This window comes from Lepidochelys olivacea, assembly GCF_965140295.1.
Source record: "Lepidochelys olivacea isolate rLepOli2 genome assembly, chromosome: 11".
Classification (NCBI taxonomy): Eukaryota; Metazoa; Chordata; order Testudines; family Cheloniidae; genus Lepidochelys; species Lepidochelys olivacea.
The window spans coordinates 13,302,897-13,324,982 of NC_140421.1; the positions used below are offsets into that span (position 1 = coordinate 13,302,897).

The 22,086-nt window shown below is 41.7% G+C and overlaps 1 protein-coding gene across 1 annotated transcript in view; it reads left to right on the top strand.

Annotated features, from left to right (window-relative positions):
- The first annotated feature begins 4,894 nt into the window (after window positions 1–4,894).
- LOC311528050 (TGF-beta receptor type-2-like) overlaps window positions 4,895–22,086 on the top strand; it is a 62,560-nt gene continuing 45,368 nt past the window's right edge. The window contains exon 1 of the mRNA XM_084642655.1: window positions 4,895–5,120. Within this exon, the coding sequence (XP_084498781.1) occupies window positions 5,069–5,120 (52 nt within the window). The 5' untranslated portion in view covers window positions 4,895–5,068. The remainder of the gene's footprint in view (window positions 5,121–22,086) is intronic.

Sequence of the window (22,086 nt, forward strand, 5' to 3'; positions counted from 1 at the left end):
CATTTCTTCCAGACAACCTCCACCAGCCGGGCTATTACAGAACCCCAACTGGATCTTAAAGATGCCATCCCACAGGAGAACCCTGCATCCAGGGTGAGCACCCTCCATTTCCAGCTCAGGTGGGTGAATCTGACCCAGGAATCTTTTCCTAAAATTATATTGCACAGCCATATTGTTATGTATTTTCTTGTATTCCACACTCTTGCCGTTTAACGTTCCATCTATCTCCTATTTTTAGTTTTCAGAGAAGATGAACGCAAAGTGTAAAAGCTGGATTTTGGCTGGGAATGCTCCTAAACATTGTAGCATTCACAGTAGGGTTTGTTTTCGTTCATAAAAAGTTAGGGATCATTTGGATTCACATGCAGGTTCAGATTTCAAACATGCCTGTACTGTAATCTGTGGGTATTTTGATCTAGGTCTTTAGTTCAGGGCTATCACTAGTTTTCTAGCTTCTGATCATTAGAAAATTCCATTGCTGCAATTTTGCCGTACTCGGAGCTACTGACTGTACAGTGACCTTGTCTTGTCAGTGTCCACCACTGTTTAAAGTTCTTTTGGGCTCCTGCTGGGGACTTCGTTTCTCTCCAAGTTTTCCTTCTCCGCAGGAGATTCTTCCTGGTTTTAAAGAGTTTTAAACATCCATCATGAATAATCTGTGACATTTCCAAGAAAAGCCTGCCTGCTTCTGACTTCCACGCACACAAAAAACACACAGTGCTCAAGCCTGGAAACTGAAGGGCCAAACAGAAATTAACTGTCGACCTTTTGAACTGCACTAATTCTGAAATGAGAGGGAGTCAGTGATCTGTTCAAAGAATCCCTGGTTAAAAAATCAGTATTTCAATATACAGATTGGACAATAATTCCTTTTAAAAACGTTATTAAATATTTGCTTATACTTAGACATACAGGGCCAGAGCCTCAGCTGGTGTAAATCAGCATAGCTCAGTTGTAATCAAAATTATACCAATTTACACCAGCTGACAATCTGACTCAATTTATTCTTAGGCAGAATCATATTCTCCAGTTTGTATTTCTTGGAAAAGTTCTCAACTGTGGTAGATCTCTACATATTTAGACACTGCCCCTAGCAAAGAATTCTAAACATTTCAGCCTCCAGTTCAAAACTTCCCTCCTTATTCCACAGATTTTAATGGCAGAAGGGATCATCATGGTTACCTAGTCTGACTTCCTGCATAACACAGGCTATGCAAGTTCACACAGTAATTTCTGAATCAAAGCCATAACTGCTGGTTGGGCTACTGCAGCATGTCTTGTAGAAAAACATCCAGTCATGGTTTAAAGACTTCAAGTGCTGGAGAATAATTTTCACTTCTGCCACCACGGCTTCTTCAGGATTCAAACTCAAACCCACCGAGGCTATAGGCAAGATACAATCTGCTAAGTTAGGCAGTCCTTCACAGACTTACTCCCATTGCATCATAGACTTTGCCTCTCTGGGCCTCTCCCAGGCTCCTCTGCTTATCCAATTTGGCTTCCTTTCTTTCTCTTCAGCTCTGGTCAGTTTCACCACTACCAATCCTAGAGCCTTCTCCTCTGCAGTTCATGCTGTGTAGAACAGCCATGTTATATTTCTTTACCTCATTGGCTCTCCATCTAATTTCAGTACTCTTGTTTTTCCTCCCTTAATATCTCTCTTCCTTTCTGTTGTATTTCTAGCTGTATAATGTTTACAGATAACTCCATAAACCTTGATGGATGCAGTTTATATGCAAATGCCATTCCATATTATTATTATTTATTTGTATTATCATAGCACTTAGGAGCCCCAGTCATTTACCAGGACTCCATTGTGCTAGGTCTGTACAAACAAAGAACAAAAAGACAGTCCCTACCCCAAAGAGCTAACAATCTAAGTGTAAGACAAGAGACAATAGATGGATACAGACAGATGGGAGATTACAAGGAAACAATGAGACAGTATTGGTCATCATGACCGCCAGTGGTCTCAGCAAAGCAGCCGCCTCATCATTATCCAGTTTTTGTAGACATCACAGCAAAGTAGAGGTGCTGGCTTGGGTGGGGATAGACTGTGATGGGCCTTGAATGTGAAGATAAGTATAAGGACCTGATGTTTCATTTCTTATTGAAGCTAAATCGCACCTGGAGCTGCAGCTAGCGAGAGATGTCAAGAGTAACAAGAAGGGTTTCTTCAGGTATGTTGGCAACAAGAAGAAAGCCAAGGAAAGTGTGGGCCCCTTAATGAATGAGGGAGGCAACCTAGTGACAGAGGATGTGGAAAAAGCTAATGTACTCAATGCTTTTTTTGCCTCTGTCTTCACTAACAAGGTCAGCTCCCAGACTGCTGCGCTGGGCATCACAACATGGGGAATAGATGGCCAGCCCTCTGTGGAGAAAGAGGTGGTTAGGGACTATTTAGAAAAGCTGGACATGCACAAGTCCATGGGGCTGGACGAGTTGCATCCGAGAGTGCTAAAGGAATTGGCAGCTGTGATTGCAGAGCCATTGGCCATTCTCTTTGAAAACTCGTGGCAAACGGGGGAAGTCCCGGATGACTGGAAAAAGGCTAATGTAGTGCCAATCTTTAAAAAAGGGAAGGAGGAGGATCCTGGGAACTACAGGCCAGTCAGCCTCACCTCAGTCCCCAGAAAAATCATGGAGCAGGTCCTCAAAGAATCAATCCTGAAGCACTTAGAGGAGAGGAAAGTGATCAGGAACAGTCAGCATGGATTCACCAAGGGAAGGTCATGCCTGACTAATCTAATCGCCTTCTATGATGAGATTACTGGTTCTGTGGATGAAGGGAAAGCAGTGGATGTATTGTTTCTTGACTTTAGCAAAGCTTTTGACATGGTCTCCCACAGTATTCTTGCCAGCAAGTTAAAGAAGTATGGGCTGGATGAATGCACTATAAGGTGGGTAGAAACCTGGCTAGATTGTCGGGCTCAACGGGTAGTGATCAATGGCTCCATGTCTAGTTGGCAGCCGGTGTCAAGTGGAGTGCCTTAGGGGGTCGGTCCTGGGGCCGGTTTTGTTCAATATCTTCATAAATGATCTGAAGGATGGTGTGGATTGCACTCTCAGCAAATTTGCGGATGATACTAAACTGGGAGGAGTGGTAGATACACTGGAGGGCAGGGATAGGAAACAGAGGGACCTAGACAAATTGGAGGATTGAGCCAAAAGAAATCTGATGAGGTTCAATAAGGATAAGTGCAGGGTCCTGCACTTAGGATGGAAGAACCCAATGCACCGCTACAGACTGGGGACCGAATGGCTAGGCAGCAGTTCTGCGGAAAAGGACCTAGGGGTGACAGTGGACGAGAAGCTGGATATGAGTCAGCAGTGTGCCCTTGTTGCCAAGAAGGCCAAGAAGGCATTTTGGGATGTATAAGTAGGGGCATAGCGAGCAGATTGAGGGACGTGATCGTCCCCCTCTATTCGACATTGGTGAGGCCTCATCTGGAGTACTGTGTCCAGTTTTGGGCCCCACACTACAAGAAGGATGTGGATAAATTGGAGAGAGTCCAGCGAAGGGCAACAAAAATGATTAGGGGTCTGGAACACATGACTTATGAGGAGAGGCTGAGGGAACTGGGATTGTTTAGTCTGCAGAAGAGAAGAATGAGGGGGGATTTGATAGCTGCTTTCAACTACCTGAGAGGTGGTTCCAGAGAGGATGGTTCTAGACTATTCTCAGTGGTAGCAGAGGACAGGACAAGGAGTAATGGTCTCAAGTTGCAGTGGGGAAGGTTTAGGATGGATATTAGGAAAAACTTTTTCACTAGGAGGGTGGTGAAACACTGGAATGCATTACCTAGGGAGGTGGTAGAATCTCCTTCCTTAGAAGTTTTTACGGTCAGGCTTGACAAAGCCCTGGCTGGGATGATTTAATTGGGGATTGGTCCTGCTTTCAGCAGGGGGTTGGACTAGATGACCTCCTGAGGTCCCTTCCAACCCTGATATTCTATGATTCTATGATAAACTCTGATATATATCATCAGCAACACACACACACAAAAAGTGTAATGAACTGTAAAATGGGTAAGTGAAAAATCATATCTTTACAGTATAAATACATAGTACTATGTATCAATAACTGCAGAACACGAGTCTCAGATTAGAGTAACTTTTTGGCTGTAAAAGAATGGATATCATCACTTCTTTCTCCGTCATGGTAAATTACTCTGGTCACGACTTTAGCATATTTTCAGGGCAGTGTGTTTCAGAGGATAGAAGACAGGACCGGGAGTCAGGACACTTGAGTTTTATTCCCATTTTTCTCACAGACGGCCTGTGTTAATAACTGGGGCAAGCCAGTTCTTTTCTAGGTACCAGAGTTTCCCCATCTGTAAAGTGGGGAGAATATTGCTTACAAACCTTTGAAAAACAGTTTGAGATCTTGGGAAGAAAAACACTGCATAAATGCTAAGCATTATTATTTTAGTTTCTAATTCAGGAAAGCATTTTAATATGTGCTTAACTCCCATTGAATCAATGGAACTTTAAGATATGCATAAAGTTAAGCATGCGCTGAAGTGCCCTTTCTGAAGAGGTATGTTGTCCTGAATCCTGCAATTACGCATTTTTAAACAAATAATTTTACAAATGTATTGACAAAAGTAGAGATAAGGTGAGAAAAGTGGTATATTAGCAATTCTCAGTGTATTGAACTGTCACAGTCTGGGTTTTATTCTAATGAATAGAAGTGAAGTGCTCTTCAAAGATCCTTGGACAATGTGGAGTTTGAAGCAGCTGAACATTGTCATCAGAAAATCAAACTCTGCTCTCAGAGCCAGAGCTCTTCCCCCAGGCTCTCCTCTCCCCCTCCCCCCATATTTGTATATAGTCAGAGAGGAGAGTCAGGCTTAGTTTGTTCATAAACTCCAGTTCCTGGGCGGACCCCACACACAGCTGGATTTGAAACAGCTGGATCCGCCTTCCCTGCAAGTTTAGCCAGGAGCCTCACAAGCCTGGGAGCTTTGGGTTGGGAGCAAAATAATCACAGACTGGCTGCACTGGTGGAGGATGAATTGATCAAAACTGTGAAGCTGGGTTTCCAGTTGCTGGCAGGATACAGAAAATGGGTTACTGGAAGAGGCTGGGTCTGATTTCTCTACTGCTGCTGTCCTTCTGTGAGTAGAAAAATGTTTCTGGTAGGCAATGTTAAGCAGCATATTCATAGAGTTCATTTATTTTGTCCTTCCTCCAGCAGACAGATAATCATTGATTTCTACCCTAATGACCATTAGCTAGAGGGTTTGAAATAGCTGAGATTTTAGTACAATACTCAAGCAGTAATGCTGGCTTGGAAATCAGCAATAAATTCTCTTCTAACAAATGGTAAACATTAGATTTGGATGTAAGTTTCTGCATGCACTTCTGAGCTGCTCAGAGATGTCAGTGTTTACAGTGCAAAAATATATATATAGGTCAATGTTACTTCTTGGAAGGTTTTATTTTATTTGAGCACAATAAAAGCAACCGAGATGTACAGCTGAATGATTTGACTTCAGCTGTGTCCAGATGCGGAGATGTTTGCAGCATAGATTTTTTTTTTTGTAATCAGCCCCAGTTTTATGTGCAGGATTAATCAAACTATTAAAGAAAGGGGGTGGGGAGACTCTGCAGCAACATCTGGTTATTCAGCAAACCATTCCAGCACTTATGTAAAGATTTCTTTGTAATAATACTCTGGTTGGGTTTCTATACCACTCTTAATACTGCAGATAAACTCCCTACACCAGGATTTGAAAATGTACCTCTTATGCTCTAAATTCTCTTGTTTAAATCTTAATGATAGCTTCACGATGAGGAATAGATCTGTATATAAATGGGTGTTATATACACATCCAGTAAGTATGTATACATGTCTCTTTGTATATGCAGCACCTATACGTATGTATACATACACATCTATATATAGTGTATATTTATAGATTTGTGCAAACACTGGAACTTTCTTATGGTGAAATCTTTTTTAAACACAGGTTACTTTTGCTCAATATATAAATTTCACTGACTGGAATTGCTCTTATCTCAATGCAGTGAAGCACTGGGATTTTTATTTCACTTTGTTCACATCCAAGTGAAGTGGTTGTGGGGATCTATCTCCAAATTCACTTTTAGTGGGTCCCAATGTCTACAGAAAAGGGAATGAAATATGATAGAGAGATAATGTGTGTGTGTTCAAATATGACATCATTGCAACTAATGAATCATAGAGAGCCAAACCAGGGATTTGAGTATATATAGTTAGAGTAAGATTTTCAAAGAGTTGCACAAAATTTTACTTGTGATACTAACAATAAGCTGGCAGATAAAACCCTAACTATTGCTATAACGTAGGGGGGACACGATGTTACATTGGAAAGTGACTATGAAAATAAACCAAATTTTTAGCAGAATTAACTGAAGTACTACAAGGTAGTATTTTAATCACAGTATTGAATTATTGTTGGTAAGAAAGGAAACCTCTAATTATCCTTGAGAAATGCCCAATTTTAAAGTTATTTAATTCATGGTTTTCCTCATAAAAGACAAATTTTTAATCTGAAAAGAGTCAAACCAAAAGATATTGCCATTACTAAACTAATCTGAAAGGTTAAATGACTGATATGTCAACAAAGTTAATGTTATTCAATTAATTTTGAGTGTTTAAATATATAATGTCTCAGGGAGGAAAAAGCCAGAATCTCTTTTACTGGATTTAGTTCAACAATGCTATTTTTAAAGTGCTACCTCCTGTTCTCTGATGCATGCAGTTAAGATCAGCTGTACAGTAATGCTGAGATTTTTTAAAGAGTTTAAGGAAATTAGTGCCCAAATCCCATTGTTGTTAATCGGAATCAGGCACCTAACACCCTTAGACTCCTTTGAAATTCCCAGCCCAAATTACCAAATGTTTTAAAATAAGTATTTGATCACCCGTAAAGCGACAAATTCCCCAAACCATGTTGATTAATTGTAAAAGGGGATCTGGATTAACTGTTTAGTGGCAACTGGAAATTAACTCCTCTCAGCATAAATGGCACATCCTTAATCATATAATAAAGAAAATGGGCTGGATTCCATCTCAATTACCAGCGTAATCCCATGAATTTCAGTCTTTATCATCACAAAATAACAGAAATGCAGGGCTGGAAGGGGCGTCAAGAGGTTATGTAGTCCACTTTAGGGACATTACTATGGATTTACACTGGTGCTGTAGAGAACCATATTTGGTGCATTATCAGCTTCTAACAGTCTTTTCCATATTACTTGCATCAGTCACTAGATAATGTAACTGAATATTTTCATCTGTATGTGATGAAAGCAAGGATTGTAGTTTGATGTACAGTTATGAATGTAATAGAGGATTTCCATAATTCTCACTAGTAAATTATATAAAGATACACAAGATTCTGCTCAAAATTTTATCCTTAATATTTTTTCCTTGTTGTGGCTGCTTTTTGAAGAGCATTAAAGCTGAACGTGAAGACAGGAAACTTCTCGGTGGCGTCCCAGCAAAATTTGATACTTGACTACATTATTAACTTACGGAACTCCAGTTCTGGAAAGCTAGGAATCCTTTCGCACATGGAGTGCGGGTTGTGCCCAGTTGTGGAATCCAGATTTTTAAAGGAATATTGACGGAACATTGAAGGGTTCAGAAAAGAGTTACAAGAATGATTCAAGGTCTGAAGAACCTGCCTTACAGTGAGAGGCTAAAGAAGATCCATCTATTTAGTTTATCCAAGAGACAGTTAAGAGGTGACTTAATCAGTCTGTAACGGAGAGAAAATTTCTGATAGTAGAGGGCTCTTTAATCCAGCAGAAAGCCATAATGAGATCCACTTGCTAGAAACTGAAACTAGACAAATTCAAAGCGAAATAAAGTGCAGATTTTTTAAAGTGAGGGTAATTACCCATTGGAACAACATGAATAGTAAGATTGGATCTCTTTCTAAACTGGGAGGAGAGGTAGATACGCTGGAGGGTAGGGATAGGAGTTCAACAAGGACAAGTGCGGAGTCCTGCACTTAGGACAGAAGAATCCCATGCACTGCTACAGACTAGGGACCGAATGGCTAGGCAGCAGTTCTGCAGAAAAGGACCTAGGGGTTACAGTGGACAAGAAGCTGGATATGAGTCAACAGTGTGTCCTTGTTGCCAAGAAGGCCAATGGCATTTTGGGATGTATAAGTAGGGGCATTGCCAGCAGATTTAGGGACGTGATCATCCCCCTCTATTCGACATTGGTGAGGCCTCATCTGGAGTACTGTGTCCAGTTTTGGGCCCCACACTACAAGAAGGATGTGAAAAAATTGGAAAGCATCCAGCAGAGAGCAACAAAAATAATTAGGGGACTGGAACACATGACTTATGGGGAGAGGCTGAGGGAACTGGATTTGTTTAGTCTGCGGAAGAGAAGAATGAGGGGTATTTGATAGCTGTTTTCAACTACCTGAAAGGGGGTTCCAAAGAGGATGGATCTAGACTGTTCTCAGTGGTAGCAGATGACAGAACAAGGAGTAATGGTCTCAAGTTGCAGTGGGGAACGTTTAGGTTGGATATTAGGAAGAACTTTTTCACTAGAAGGGTGGTGAAGCACTGGAATGTGTTACCTAGGGAGGTGGTGGAATCTGCTTCCTTGGAGGTTTTTAAGGTCAGACTTGACAAAGCCCTGGCTGGGATGATTTAGTTGGGGATTGGTCCTGCTTTGAGCAGGGGGTGGGACTAGATGACCTCCTGAGGTCTCTTCCAACCCTGATATTCTATGATTCTACAAAGATATGCTCTAGCTCAACCAAAAGTTATGGGCTTGCTGCAGGAATTACTGGGTGAAATTCTAATGCTTGTGTTATACAGGAGGTCAGAATAGTTTATCATAATGGTTCCTTCTGGTCTTAAAATCTATGAATATGTTCTTGGAAATATGTAACTGATGTCGTGACATCTGTCTGCATTTGCAACGGGGCATCTGAGCACCCAAGGAGTGAATCAAGCTCAGGAAGTCCAGCAGGGGATGTGAGCCTCACCAAGAGAAAGCCAAGCTGAGCTAATAGGTGTACTTGGATCTCACCTACCTCAAAGTGAGCCCAAGGATTCTAGAGGGTGTGCATGATCATTCTTGGAATATCTGCACAATATATAGTGAATGCTGTCTCATGTGGGCAGAGCTTATTTTGTGTCTGGAGCTCAGAAAAGTATCTCCCCCCCCCCCCCGGTTGAACTCCAGGGTAATATTTTGGATGGCCTTTGCTACAAACAACACCCAGCATAATTCACAATTCTGCCGCCTAGATTCTAAAAGCAGCTTGTTGCTAATACTGGGTCAGCTCAGTTTTTTAAATGGACTCACATCATTTGCTTGTGTCACATAAGACTCAGCATAAGAGCCTATACTTTATCAGTAAACCCTCCTGAGAAAGGACTGATTCCAATGGAAGTCACTGATGCTCAGCAGTTCTGTGCAGTAAATAATCAGGTTATTGTCATCCTTGCAATCAGTGACTCTCAATATTGTTGTCTCATGTGATAGTGACTTTCATGGTCCTTTCCTCTCCTGCTTAGCCCCATTTCTGTAGAGTACCCTTTCTACAAGGGTCACAGATGTATATTTTTCTTTTCCTTAACTCAGCTTTCTCATATTAATTCCCAGTATAGGCCACAGTGCATTAGTGTAATATTTTTGTTCATTTTAATTTTGTGTTCCCTTGATTTTAGTAATTTAGAGCCACATTGACCCTTAAATAGGAATAATCCATACAAGGGAGAGGAAACTCCCCGGGCCTAATTCTATTCTCACTTAAACTAGTGTAAAACTGGCATAACTCTACTGACTGCACTGATATCTACCCGCGCCTGCTGACAGCCTGAAATAATAGCTCTGAGAGACAGATGGACTGCACCTAACCATCCCAATGGGGTGTTAACTCTGAAGCCTAACAGCAGCATAAATGTCAACATTTCAAACTATTTCACTGATGATCAAAGTGTAAGGACTCCACTCACTTGGCTCCAAGTAAGGGCACTGTCATCTGAGTAGCTGTCATCAGGGTTTTAGCAACAGTCATGGGGCTACTGGAACCTTGAGAAGGGGGCTTCTAGAAGGATGTTGGGTACCAGATTAAAGAATGTGTGGCATCTCTAGCAGGCAAAGCAGTTGGTACATCCTGAGTGCACCCTCTAGTCCCCTCCCACAGAACTTCATTTGCAGGGAAACCCAGAGTACCCCATTTACACTAATGGGAGTGACCTGATTTGTTAATAAGATGCACACATGGACTTTGTACAAACTCACAAGAGGTAAGAATCTGAAAATAGATTACTGTAAAAAAAAGGCTGACTGCCTTTACTGCATTAGGTAATTGTAGGCTAACATTATAACCCCTAAGATCCAAACTCCCCCCCCCCCGCAACAGATCTCCCTTATGCAAAACTAAATTCAACACACATTATGGGTTAGCTAAGAATGCTGACTAGTCAATGGCAAGAAAACATTCAGTCATAAGTGCTCAAAATTCCTCTGTTTGTAGGTGGGGATAAGAGACTCCAGTAATGGGGCAGGATACAAGATGCACAACGTTCTCTCGGGAACTCCTGCCTCTCTGTATGAGGGTGAGGTGGGAGAGCCCACCCTAAACTAGCAGGAGGCTACCTAGATCCACTTGTGGTGAGTCTATCCTCCCTTGGTCTCTGAAGTTCTCACAAGCTGTAAACAGGGATCTTCGGTTCATTGTGGCAGCAGCAAGGACTGGTACTTGCAGAGAATAAGCCAGGAGCTCTGGCTATGCCTACAGTGCTCCCATGTGATTCTCCCAACTTTGGGGCTGTTTATCCTCAGCCTTTCAGACTTCCTCCCTTTGGGTAAATGGTCACATTTGCAAGGGTAGCTGAATTTATGACCCCTCTTCTGGTCTCTTGAGTGCGTCCTGTCAGGTCTCAGACCTTGGGCCTTTACCTCTCTTGGGATATAATCCTACAATTCTCCCATTCGTAGACTGTCCCTAGGCTACAGTACTTTATGGATTAGCTGTGCTTACCTAGAAAGACTAACTGGGTTTGGGCACCAGAGGTTCTTTGCTTCAGGAGTCTGGATTACAGTGACCCAAAACAGCCCTCCTATAACAAAGTGTTGCTTAATCTTAACAATAAGGCCAAAACCTGGCATAAGAGAAGATTTATTAAACAAAAAGGGTCTACAAGCATGTCTATCTTGCTCCAGACCCCTAACTTCTGGGAGACTAGGTTTCATTCTGTTCCTCTTAACTCTCCTTCCCCTCTCCTTGAGGCACTGTCTTTTAAAATCCAGCCAAAACCCTTTGTTTTCAATTTAACAGGCCCTTTTTATTCTACTGCCCAAAAAACAATCTGGTGACCTCAGAAGGGTGGTGGTGGTGATGGACTTTCAGAGTAAAGGCGCTTGCATTGTACCTCAAGTGTCGGGAGCTGTATGGCTAGCTGAAGCCATTGTTCCCTTTCCTGCTTATATGCAGCCAGCCTCTTCTTGAACGAACCCCACATATTCATGCGGTAAACACTCTTACAACAAGCAGCCAAACATATAGAATATAGAGTATTCATAAATTACCACAGGCAGCTCCAAAGCTGTCACAGAAACATCCCTAGTATTTGTTCTGAGATCTCTGGTGACCTATCCCAGGCTCCTCAGGCTGCTTTCCGAAGAGGAGGGGCTCTTGTTTCTATGGCAGTTGGAGTCAAAACCAGTGTTCCAGGAAGGCTTTGGAGACCATTTCTGCCCTGGATTCACTGTTGCAAGTTTACATGGCAACTCTTTCCCACAGCTCTGCAGGAAAACACTACTAGGCTGCACAGACACCCGAAACACACGCAAGACAGGAGAGGGATGATCATATTGCGAAGACTAGCCCAATCTACTCCCGATGGCATCTCATTTTGATGCCATACATGAGTGGGTTGTAGGTGGAGCTTAGGAGAGGAGACACTTTCCTTTGTAAAACAGGTTGAGACCTACATCTCTGAATTAGCATTATAATACCTTAATATATTTAGTAGTAGTAGTATTCCCGGCCTTAGCATGACCTCTAAATGTATCCATTTGTATTGGCCCACTTCGACCACTACTTTGAAAAGAGTAGATGGGAAGATATTCTATGCATGGTAAGGCACAAAATAAGGCAACAAAGGGATTCAAATGGTTATTCCTGGATTTTTTTTTAAAAAGATGGGAGATCAAAACAGAACCAACCCACATTTTACCAGTGAAGGGGAGGCAGTATTGTTTGAAAGGAGGCATGGGTACCCAGGTGGGTAGTTGGTGCACATTTCTCATTTAAATACTTCTGCTGTGAGGTATGGGGGGGCGGGAATGTTTTGTTTCTGGCACAGGTGAATTTGTTTTCACTTTTTGCAAAGGGAAGTGTTGCTCTTATGAGGATTTGACTTTATTTATTTTTGCTATTACATTAATAGCCAGAAATGCCCAAGAGCAAATTAGCACTATCAAAACTTTCACTGATTCCCCCTTCAATCTGATAATGGATTAAAGGACCAATCAATGGTTTCTGCCCATAGTTAGCTTTGTGTCCATGGGGGAGAAAAATATTTGATTCTTTGGGCAGCTTCTGCCTCCTTGTAAAGGAAACCTGACACAGACGTTATGAAAAGGCTGAATGAGAGCTGGATTAAAACAACAGCTCTTAGGTAAGCAAATAAAAGGAATAAGGAACCTATTCAACCCTTCAGAAGGCTGAGAACAATCTTGAAGATGCATGGCCAGATTCATGGGTCCAACCAGGTTATGATTGGCTCAGGAATAAATAGGGACAGGGGCACATGGTTCTAACTCATCTTTATATCCCCTTCTCTGCCCCCTCCCCATCATACTGGGATGAGACAGACTGTTTTAGCCCTTGGTATAACTTAAAGCAGCCTCAGGGCTGCTCTAAATTACCCTGACAGTAATGGTTCCCTAGAGCTGTTCCAACTGGCCCAGGATTGCTTGAGTGCAATTTGCTCTGTTCACTATCCCTTATGCCTGCAGAATTCCCCCTAATTGTGGGGCAGGGAGCAGGTGGTATACTACTGATTATGTTAGCTTTATGCCACGCAGGAATTTCCCCTGCCTTTCCAGCTATTTTATGCTGCCTGAGCAGGGCAACACAACCAGAAGGAGGAACAGGGATCTAGATTTGAAGCAGGATGGTCACAACTAAAGCGGTTTGGAAAATGTTTTTATTATTTTCTGTGAAAAAGTTTGAAAAAAAATGAAGTTTTTCATTTTTGTAGAAATTTTGTTATGGAATTTCTCAGATTTACATAAAAATAAAAATCAAACCCCAAAGTTTTAAGATTTTGGACACCCAAAAACTGGAAAAAAATATCGTTGTCAAAATTTCCATTTAATACAAAAGTCATTCTTTTGTTTAAAAATGTTCAGCCAATTCTAGTTACAACACATGTCAATTTTATCAGTTCCTTATCAAAGTCCATAATGTATTTACTCCTCAGATTCACTGATCATGAAATGAGCAATCACTGGCTTAAAAAAATTTTTTTAAAGGGGACTCTTGAAGTGTTCCTGTATTCTGAAGTAATGCCAACATCTATTGTCTACCCTGATTTATATAGTTTTTTGTAAGCTCCACCGTTTGTCTAGTGTGTCTCTCTGAAGATGTTTTTTCTCCCTTCTTGCAATGATTCATCATCATCATCATCATCATGATGTTTGCTTTCAATCTGTTCCTTTATGTATTTGTATTGTAATCTGGAATAAAATGAATGCACCCCACTGTGGACTGTCATGTTTTATTAGATGTGCAACATCCCACATCTTCATAAAAAAGAAGTACCCACAGTACATTAAGGATAGCTCAGCAAACTACCCTGATGGGGACTGAGATGAAACAATCGGTGTCCATGACTTGGAATGGTCTCTGAACTACACCATCTTGCTCCTCTGTTTACATCAAAAGGTTCAATTCCCAGTGCCAAATGTAAGAGAAACAAAAATAAATTTAAAGAATAAAACCTACCTCTAGAAAAGACAAGCATTTATTAGGGGCAATAGACCAGTCAACCACCTACGGCGTTATCAAATCTGTGTGCACCAAGAGAAGATAGTTGGACCCAGACTATGTGCTAAGGTCCCCAACAGGCTCTTCAGGGCCTTGAAGGATTGGGCTAGTGGGTCATAACTGGCTCAGCCTTGCTATTCTGTAGTTCCCTGAATGCCAGGAAAACAATCCTGATCCTGCCTGCCTCTGTCCAGAGGAAGAGAATTAACTCTTTCCTCACCAATCTCCAGAAAGGATCCAAAAGCCCCATCATAGGCATGTTTCTGTTCTTCCAGTGGTCCTTCTATTTAGCGTAGACAACATCAGTTCTTACTGTCAACTGCTGATAGCTGTTTGCCTTTTCAGAAGATCAGACATGTGAGCACTCACAGGTCTTGCATCCACCACTGCAGGCTCTGCTCCAAACAATTGCACTGAACAGGATTTACCCCTGCAAGCAGTTATTGCACTGCAGCCATTGGTAGTGTTTCGCTTCCCTGCGATAAGCCACAAACATGCCTAACAAGCTAAATTACAGCTGATTTACACTGGAGCAACTGCATCTTGTCTTTTGGGAAATTAATTTATCCAGCTGTACATCGCAATCTCACATTTTACAGCAAGCTGACAATCATTGCCTTCATAGATGCTGGCAGTTTTAAAATGTACCTTAATTGAAATGTTATTCTTGACAAGACAGAATTGTGTATAATCAGATTTAAACATCTTTTTATCATTTTACACAGTGCACAATTTGCACCTATTAATAAGAACAGACTGCACTAAAGATCCTAGCTACAGTGCCACTTCTGGCAGCTGCTGCGTTTCACTTCACTTTTCCACTCTCCTCTATGTTGTAGAGAGAGAACTCTGCTAAAACACTTGGGCTGGGACTTTCTATGGGGCCTAAAATTTCACTTGCCCTCTTCTGCCTGGGGCAGTGTGGCAAAGTCTCTTACCTCTGACTGTGGAGGATGAGGGTCAGTTTTCCTCTCTCTGAGTAGTTTAGTCCTCCAGCCAAAACAAAAACTCCACCTTCTTCTGGAGTGCACAAAAAGCAATCCACCAACAGCAGCTCCATCAGCCATTCTTCGTCCCACTCTCCCCCTCTTGGCTGTCCATTGAAGGCTTTTATCAATCTTCCCTCAGGATCTTGTTCTGAGAAACAGATCGAGGTTTGGTGAAGTCTTTTCCCCTTGGTTCAGGGAAGTGAAAAGAACTTTGCACAGTCTCATGCAGGGCCACCAGCCTCTCTCGAGGATGCGTCAATCCTCAACCCTATGCCAGGTTCTGACAGCAGTACCTTCTGGCAGGCCCTAAGAGTTCACAGAGAGCTCATGCCTTTCCTCTTGTGTCAGCGCCAGACCTAAGGCTGTAAGTGACAAAGCAGCCATCTGTTCCGCCGTCCAACTATTGGTTCTCCCTCTCTTTCCTAGGCACTTACATAGCCCCCATCACGGTAGTAACCAACTCACAATCTTCAATGTATTTATCCTCACAACACCCCTGTGAGGTAGGGAAGAGCTGTTACAAATGGGGATCTGAGGCGCAGAGATACTACGTGACATCTCTAAAGTCTCCACTTCACTTCACTTTCACCAGATCTCGTTTTATCCAAAGCAGTAACATCTGAGTTGTGGGTGAGGGTGGATAAGAGGTTCTAGTTTGGACCCATCTCATTAACTCTCTGCAGCTACTGGTGTGTACTTGCACATAACAAACAGGGGGTGGCTTTAAGAGCTATAATGCACAATACCTGGGACAGAAAGGTTACTGAGATTTTGACACAGTGCTTTTGTCACTTCAGCCAGTATTTCACAAACAAGGTAGCTTTACTCTGTATTTTGCATTCACGGTGGAAAATGTGTGTGCTCACTTTAAAGAGATAGTACCACCAAGACGAATGTATACCTTGGCTGTTTATCATATATCTGTAACCCATTTCCTCCCCTTCCTAGTGCTCTTTATATCCTCACGTGTCAGTCAATTGCAGCATGTAAGCTTCAGTCCTGCAACTTTGTATGTGCATGGGATTACTAACGCGGACAACATTATTCATGTGAAGAAATGCTTGCAGTACCAGGACCTTAAGACTGTAAATTCTTTGATGAAACTTGAATCATGTGTGTTTTTTTAAGTGCATACGATACCTCTGGGCTCTATAAAACTAATAATAATAATGTGCAAAGGGCAGCATTCTACATGGATATTGCTTTTAAAAAACCTCTCTTTTGTTTTAATCATTTTAATGAAATAAAAACGCACCTGCATTTGCACATGCAGAGCAAATCTCTATGTCCAAGCCAGTCAGCAATCTGCAAGAAATCAGGACATGAAAATAAAGATTTGCTTATGTCTTTGCTTGCTGAATTATTTTACACTAAGAGAATCTAAAAGCCAGCATCCCAAGTTAGAAGACACTGATTCAATTGTCCTTTCAACGAAGTGATTTTTTCCATGTTTGAAATGTCCCAAATTTAGCCAAACCATTCCATGAGAGATAGCAGGGTCCTTCCTCTTACAACAGGAAGTGATAATACATCCAGCTACTACCAATACGTGGGTGATTAATTCAATTCTTTCCAAATCATAGACCCATGGAATAGACCCATCCACAGAAGCAAGAGCAATGGATCCTGTGGGAGTTTAGTTCCTGTTATGTCTTTAATTTGTCAACAGGCATTTTTCCAGGATTGCTGGAAAATACTCTAAGACATTCTCACCAGATGGGCAGGAAGGTAACTTTCAGGTTGCATTCCCTCCAACACACGTTCAATCCAGTTTTGTATATTTGTTCTATGCTTGCGTGTTTGTAAAACACCATCAGTGGAGGAGGAGTGAGAGATCCCGTTCCATATATCTTCATCAGCACTATCCCCTATGGCACGTAAGGCCTCAGCTTGGAAAGAATTTGCTTAACAAAACTGTTGTTTAGTGATACACTCATTGGAGCATGTTTCAGGGATAACTTGCCGAGCAGGAGCAGGGTTGGTAAAACAAATAACTGTTGCAGAACAGGGACCAGATTATGAGCTGCACCTCTGAGTGACATAGCCTGGGGCATGTGGGGGACACAGCAGTGGCTATGTGCCACCTTTCTATCCCCAGTTCAGGGCTTTTCTAGTGGCTGGGGTGACTGCTGCTCACAGTTCCAAATGTAGCAATCCCGAAGTCCAGAATAGCCAGAGTGTGGAGTTCTCTGGCCACACCCCTCCCAATATGCCCCTTCCTGTCTATCTCTGCCATGCACCTATACCAGGGGCTGCGAGACAGGGTATGTCATGGGGATTCTACTCACTGCTGGGATGCACCCTTATGGCTGTGTCCTGGGACTAGCTCTGCTCAGACTGATGCTCCCATCTGTCTCTCACTCGCGTCATATCCCTTTTCTAGGAGACTCAGTGCTTCCTCTTTGTCACTTGGCCCTCCGTCTTCGTGGCCTGGCCCCCTGGCCTGGTCACTATACAGTTTTTCCCTTCCAGGGTAACAAAGTCTCACTGAACCCACTGTCCAGGTGCCATTCCAGGCAGTCTTCCCAAAAAAGACTGTGCCATTTTCCCTATGGTTAGTAGGGGAATCCAAGCCCACCTGCTATTCCAGGTGCCAGCCCAGGAATCCTATGCCCAGCAACCACAGTCTGCTCCAGCTCCCACCTTCTTGCTCTTTCCCTGGGCTCTTTCCTACCTGTCTTCCCTATCTTCTAGATCCCCCCCTGGGTTACTACTGGAGCTTCCTCTGCTCCCTATGGCTACTTCACCCTCTCTTGGGTTCTTCCCAGAGTCTGTATTCCAAGGCAGGATCCCAGAGCTTAAGAACATAACATAAGAACATAAGAATGGCCATACTCGGTCAGACCAATGGTCCATCTAGCCCAGTATCCTGTCTTCTGACAGTGCCTGGTGCCAGATGCTTCAGAGGCAATGAACAGAACAGGGCAATTTTTGAGTGATCCATCCCCTGTCGTCCAGTCCTAGACTCTAGCAATCAAAGGTTTAGGGACACCAAGACCATGAGGTTGCACCCCGACCATCTTGGCTAATAGTCATTGATGGACCAATTCTCCATGAACTTATCTAATTCTTTTTGGAACCCAGATATAGTTTTGGCCTTCACAACATCCCCTGGCAACCAGTTCCACAGGCTGACTGTGGATTGTGTGAAGTAGTACTTCCTTTTGTTTGTTTTAAACCTGATACCTATTAATTTCATTGGGTGACCCCTAGTTCGTATGTTATGTCAAAGGGTAAATAACGCTTCCCTATTCATTTTCTCCACACCATTCATAATTTTATAGACCTCAATCATATCCCCCTCTCAGTCATCTCTTTCCCAAGCTGAATAGTCCCTGTTTTTTTAATCTCTCCTCAGATGGAAGCTGTTCCATCTCCCTCATCATTTTTCTTGCCCTTCTCTATACTTTTTCCATTTCTAATATATCTTTTTGAGATGGGGCAACCAGAACTGCACACAATATTCAAGGTGTGCACGTAACATGGAGTTATATAGAGGCATTATGATATCTTCTGTCATCTTATCTATTCCTTTCCTATTGGTTCCTAACATGCTGCTAGCCTTTTTGACCACTACAGCACATTGAGCAAACATTTTCAGAGAACTAGCCACAATGATGCCAAGATCTCTTTCTTGGTAACAGAAATTTAGACCCCGTCATTTTGTGTGTGTAGTTAGGATTATGTTTTCCAGTGTGCATTACTTTGAATTTCAGCATTGCCGTCGTCCGATTTTGTGAGATCCTCTCGTAACTCTTCGCAGTCTGCTTTGGACTTTACTATCTTGAGTAATTTTGTAGTGTCTGCAAACTTTGCCACCTCACCATTTACCGCTTTTTCCAGATAATTTATGAATACTTGCACAGCATAGGTCCCAGCAGTACAGATCCTTGGGTGACGCTGCTATTTACCTCTCTCCACTGTGAAAACTGACCTTTTATTCCTTTATTTCCTATCTTCTAGTGATTACTTATCAATGAGGGGACCTTCCCTCTTATCCCATGACTCCTTATTTTTCTTAAGAGCTTTTGGTGAGGGACCTTGTCAAAGGCTTTCTTAAAGTCCAGGGGTCACCCTTGTCCACCTGGTGGTTGACCCCTTAGAACTTCTCCTTGCCTTTAGCCAACTCCCCTCTTCTCCAGGGAGTAACTGCAGAGTTCCTCCCTGCAGCCCTTCTCATACACCAACTTCCTCTCTTTATAAACTTATTCCAGCTCAACCCCAGCAGGCTTAGTCAGTCATAAGGCTTTAGCAGTCCCTGGCTTTCTGCCAGGTGCAGCCTATAGTTTAATTGGCCTGTTTTACCTGTATGGGCCTTGTGTGGGGTGGGCACCCCATCAAAAGGCATCATAGAGCCACCTATGTTACTCTTGTGCCACATTTATGGCACAGGAATGCCCTGAAAGGGAATCCACCTGTGTTCCATCCCCTTTACCCAAACACCACATATATGAGCTGCATAGTTGGCTGGAAACACTAATTGCCATGGTTTGTCTGTGAGGATGTTCTGCTTCCACACTGGAAGTGCAATTTCATCCTCCCCATTCCAGGCTGCTCACCCACGTCAATTCCTTTGTCCATAGCCCATGTATTCAGGCTATGCTTAGGGACCAGGTTTGCACACACACAATACTCCCATTAAATTCAGTGGCTAGTTTTGTGTGCAGAAGACTTGCAGGCACTTTTTGAGGAGTTTTCTCTTAAGAAATAGTCTTCTTTGTGCAGAGATGTTTCTTTCTTTTCGGGATGCATTCAGCTAAAATTCTTTTTGTTATGCATTCTCCCACACGGCGTATGACAATAATCCACACCAACATGGGATTGTCGTTGCTAATTTACATTTTTCACAGATTTGCCCAGTTGGTCACAATCAGAAAAGTATTTGAATCAAAGAATATGCGTAAACAAAGCTACAATTTTAAAAGGTGACTTTCATGCCTCAATTTTTGGGTGCCCCAACCTGAGACTCCCTGCAGGGGCCTTATTTTTAGAGTATGGGTGCCTTGCACTTTCTGAAAATGAGACCTCTTTAAGGTGTCTCCAACTCAACAATTGAAAATCACTTAACACTTTTGAAAATTTCAACCAATATACTTAGGAATTTACAAATGTAAGGCCTGTTACTGAGTACGCTCATATCCACTGACTTCAGCAACTAAAGTCCAGATTAGTGGACTTTATTTTAAGTGTGGTTTATCTAGAGAAAAAACAAGACAGAAAGAAAAAAGAACTATCATTCCACATACCTGGAAGAGGAAACTATTCTCACTTATCACCACCAACTACCAACTGATTTAATTCATCATTTGTGTTTCTTGCAAAAAATGGAAAATATGGATTACCTGCTCAGTATCACTGTACACTGACAGTTAAGAATATTCCACATTAAAATTTATGATAGTCTGGCAGTATTTAGACATAAGAGTTTTTCACACCAGTTTCCAAAGGGAAACTATGTTTCACTGTTTTTCTTGCATATCATTTATATTATTAATTTATTGGCAAAAATATGTACATTATGTCTGGGTAAATCAGATTTAATTATTTTCCATGACACATTACTATAAAAGGCAATGAACACCTATTGAGAGAAAGAAGATCATAATTTAATCTTGTATATACATATACAAATTGTAATTAATATTTTGTAATAATACTTTGCAGTGTTATACTGCCTTCCATGTGAGGATGTCAAAGTGTTTTACAAATATTAATTAATTAAGCCTCACAACATCTTGGTAAAGTAGGGAAGTGTTAGTAGCCTCATTTTAAGGCACAGCGTTGATCAGTTGGCCATATACCTGCGCATTCAAAAGTTTGGGTCTCTTAAGTTCAACTTTTACTTTCAGTTTCTTGGTTTGGGCTTGATTGGTTTGTTTTTTTCAGGAGGTTTGGAGCATAGTTGGTTTTAATAATTACAGTGCCCTTATAAAGGTGTTTTTTTTAAAACCTTTATGTTATGGATATGTATTCTCAACTTTAACTTCAGTTTAACAACATTTTTGTCTGGTACAACAGGATAAAGTATTTGGTATCTTGTAGGCTATAATATTTACAAATAAAGCTGGTAAACATTTTATTGACCAGTTCATTTAGTTGGTTGAAAAACAGAGGAAATTTTTGCAAAAATTGTAACATTTCTTGTACAAAAATTATGAAAAAATTCCATCAGTTTGCTTTCCAGGTGTGGGCACATGGGCCTGGTGGGAATGTTAAGATGAAGTACTATACCAATGCAAATAAATTATGACTGTTCATAACACTTCAGAAGAAGATCTTTAGGAAGGAAATTTCTATATTTTTCAGCTTGTTGAGACTTATTTCCACGTTAGGGTAGAAACGTAGAAGAGTTGTATTAGATATGAAGGAATAGTCAGTGTTAGAACTTTCTGACAAAAGTACATTTATTTACATCACTGTAAATAATCAAAAGGATTGAAAGATGCTGAAGTTAGTGGATCACTCAGTTATAACAACTACTCCATTCCAGCATGTCTTTGCTGGCTCATCAAAGTCCTCCTAACAGATGGTAAATAGAACGTGTGCCAGGAATTTTCAAACACTCCCCAGGAAGTTCATCTAAATCATCAGTAAACCATTTGCACTTGAAACAGAGCAAACTCTGTTGCCCAAATGTGACCCAGATAATGTTTCTGTTATGTTTACCTATTCTGAGAATATCTTTAGGGTTTTTTTTTTATTGCCCTTTTTGTTCTCCTACTTCCATCTGCTTCTGCTCCTGCAGAGCTAGGAAAATACACACAATGCTCAGTTCCTGGGCAAAAAAATATAGAAATATTTTTCTTAAGATCAAGGTGGTCAAGGCATAGCAGCTGGTGGGCCAAATACAGCTCACTTTGTTCTGCTTTTGGCTTATTGCTACTTTCACCATTAATACGGGCAGGAGGTGGCCTACAAAGACTAGAGCTCCCTGGTCAGTGTCTTATTGAGAATGGGGTTTGAATGAAGGTGAGCTGGCGGAGACAAAATCATCCAATCTAACCTTTTGTTGGTAGACCAGAAAAAACAAGCAGAAAAAGACAGAGCTGGTGTTAGTTCCCTCCTTTTGC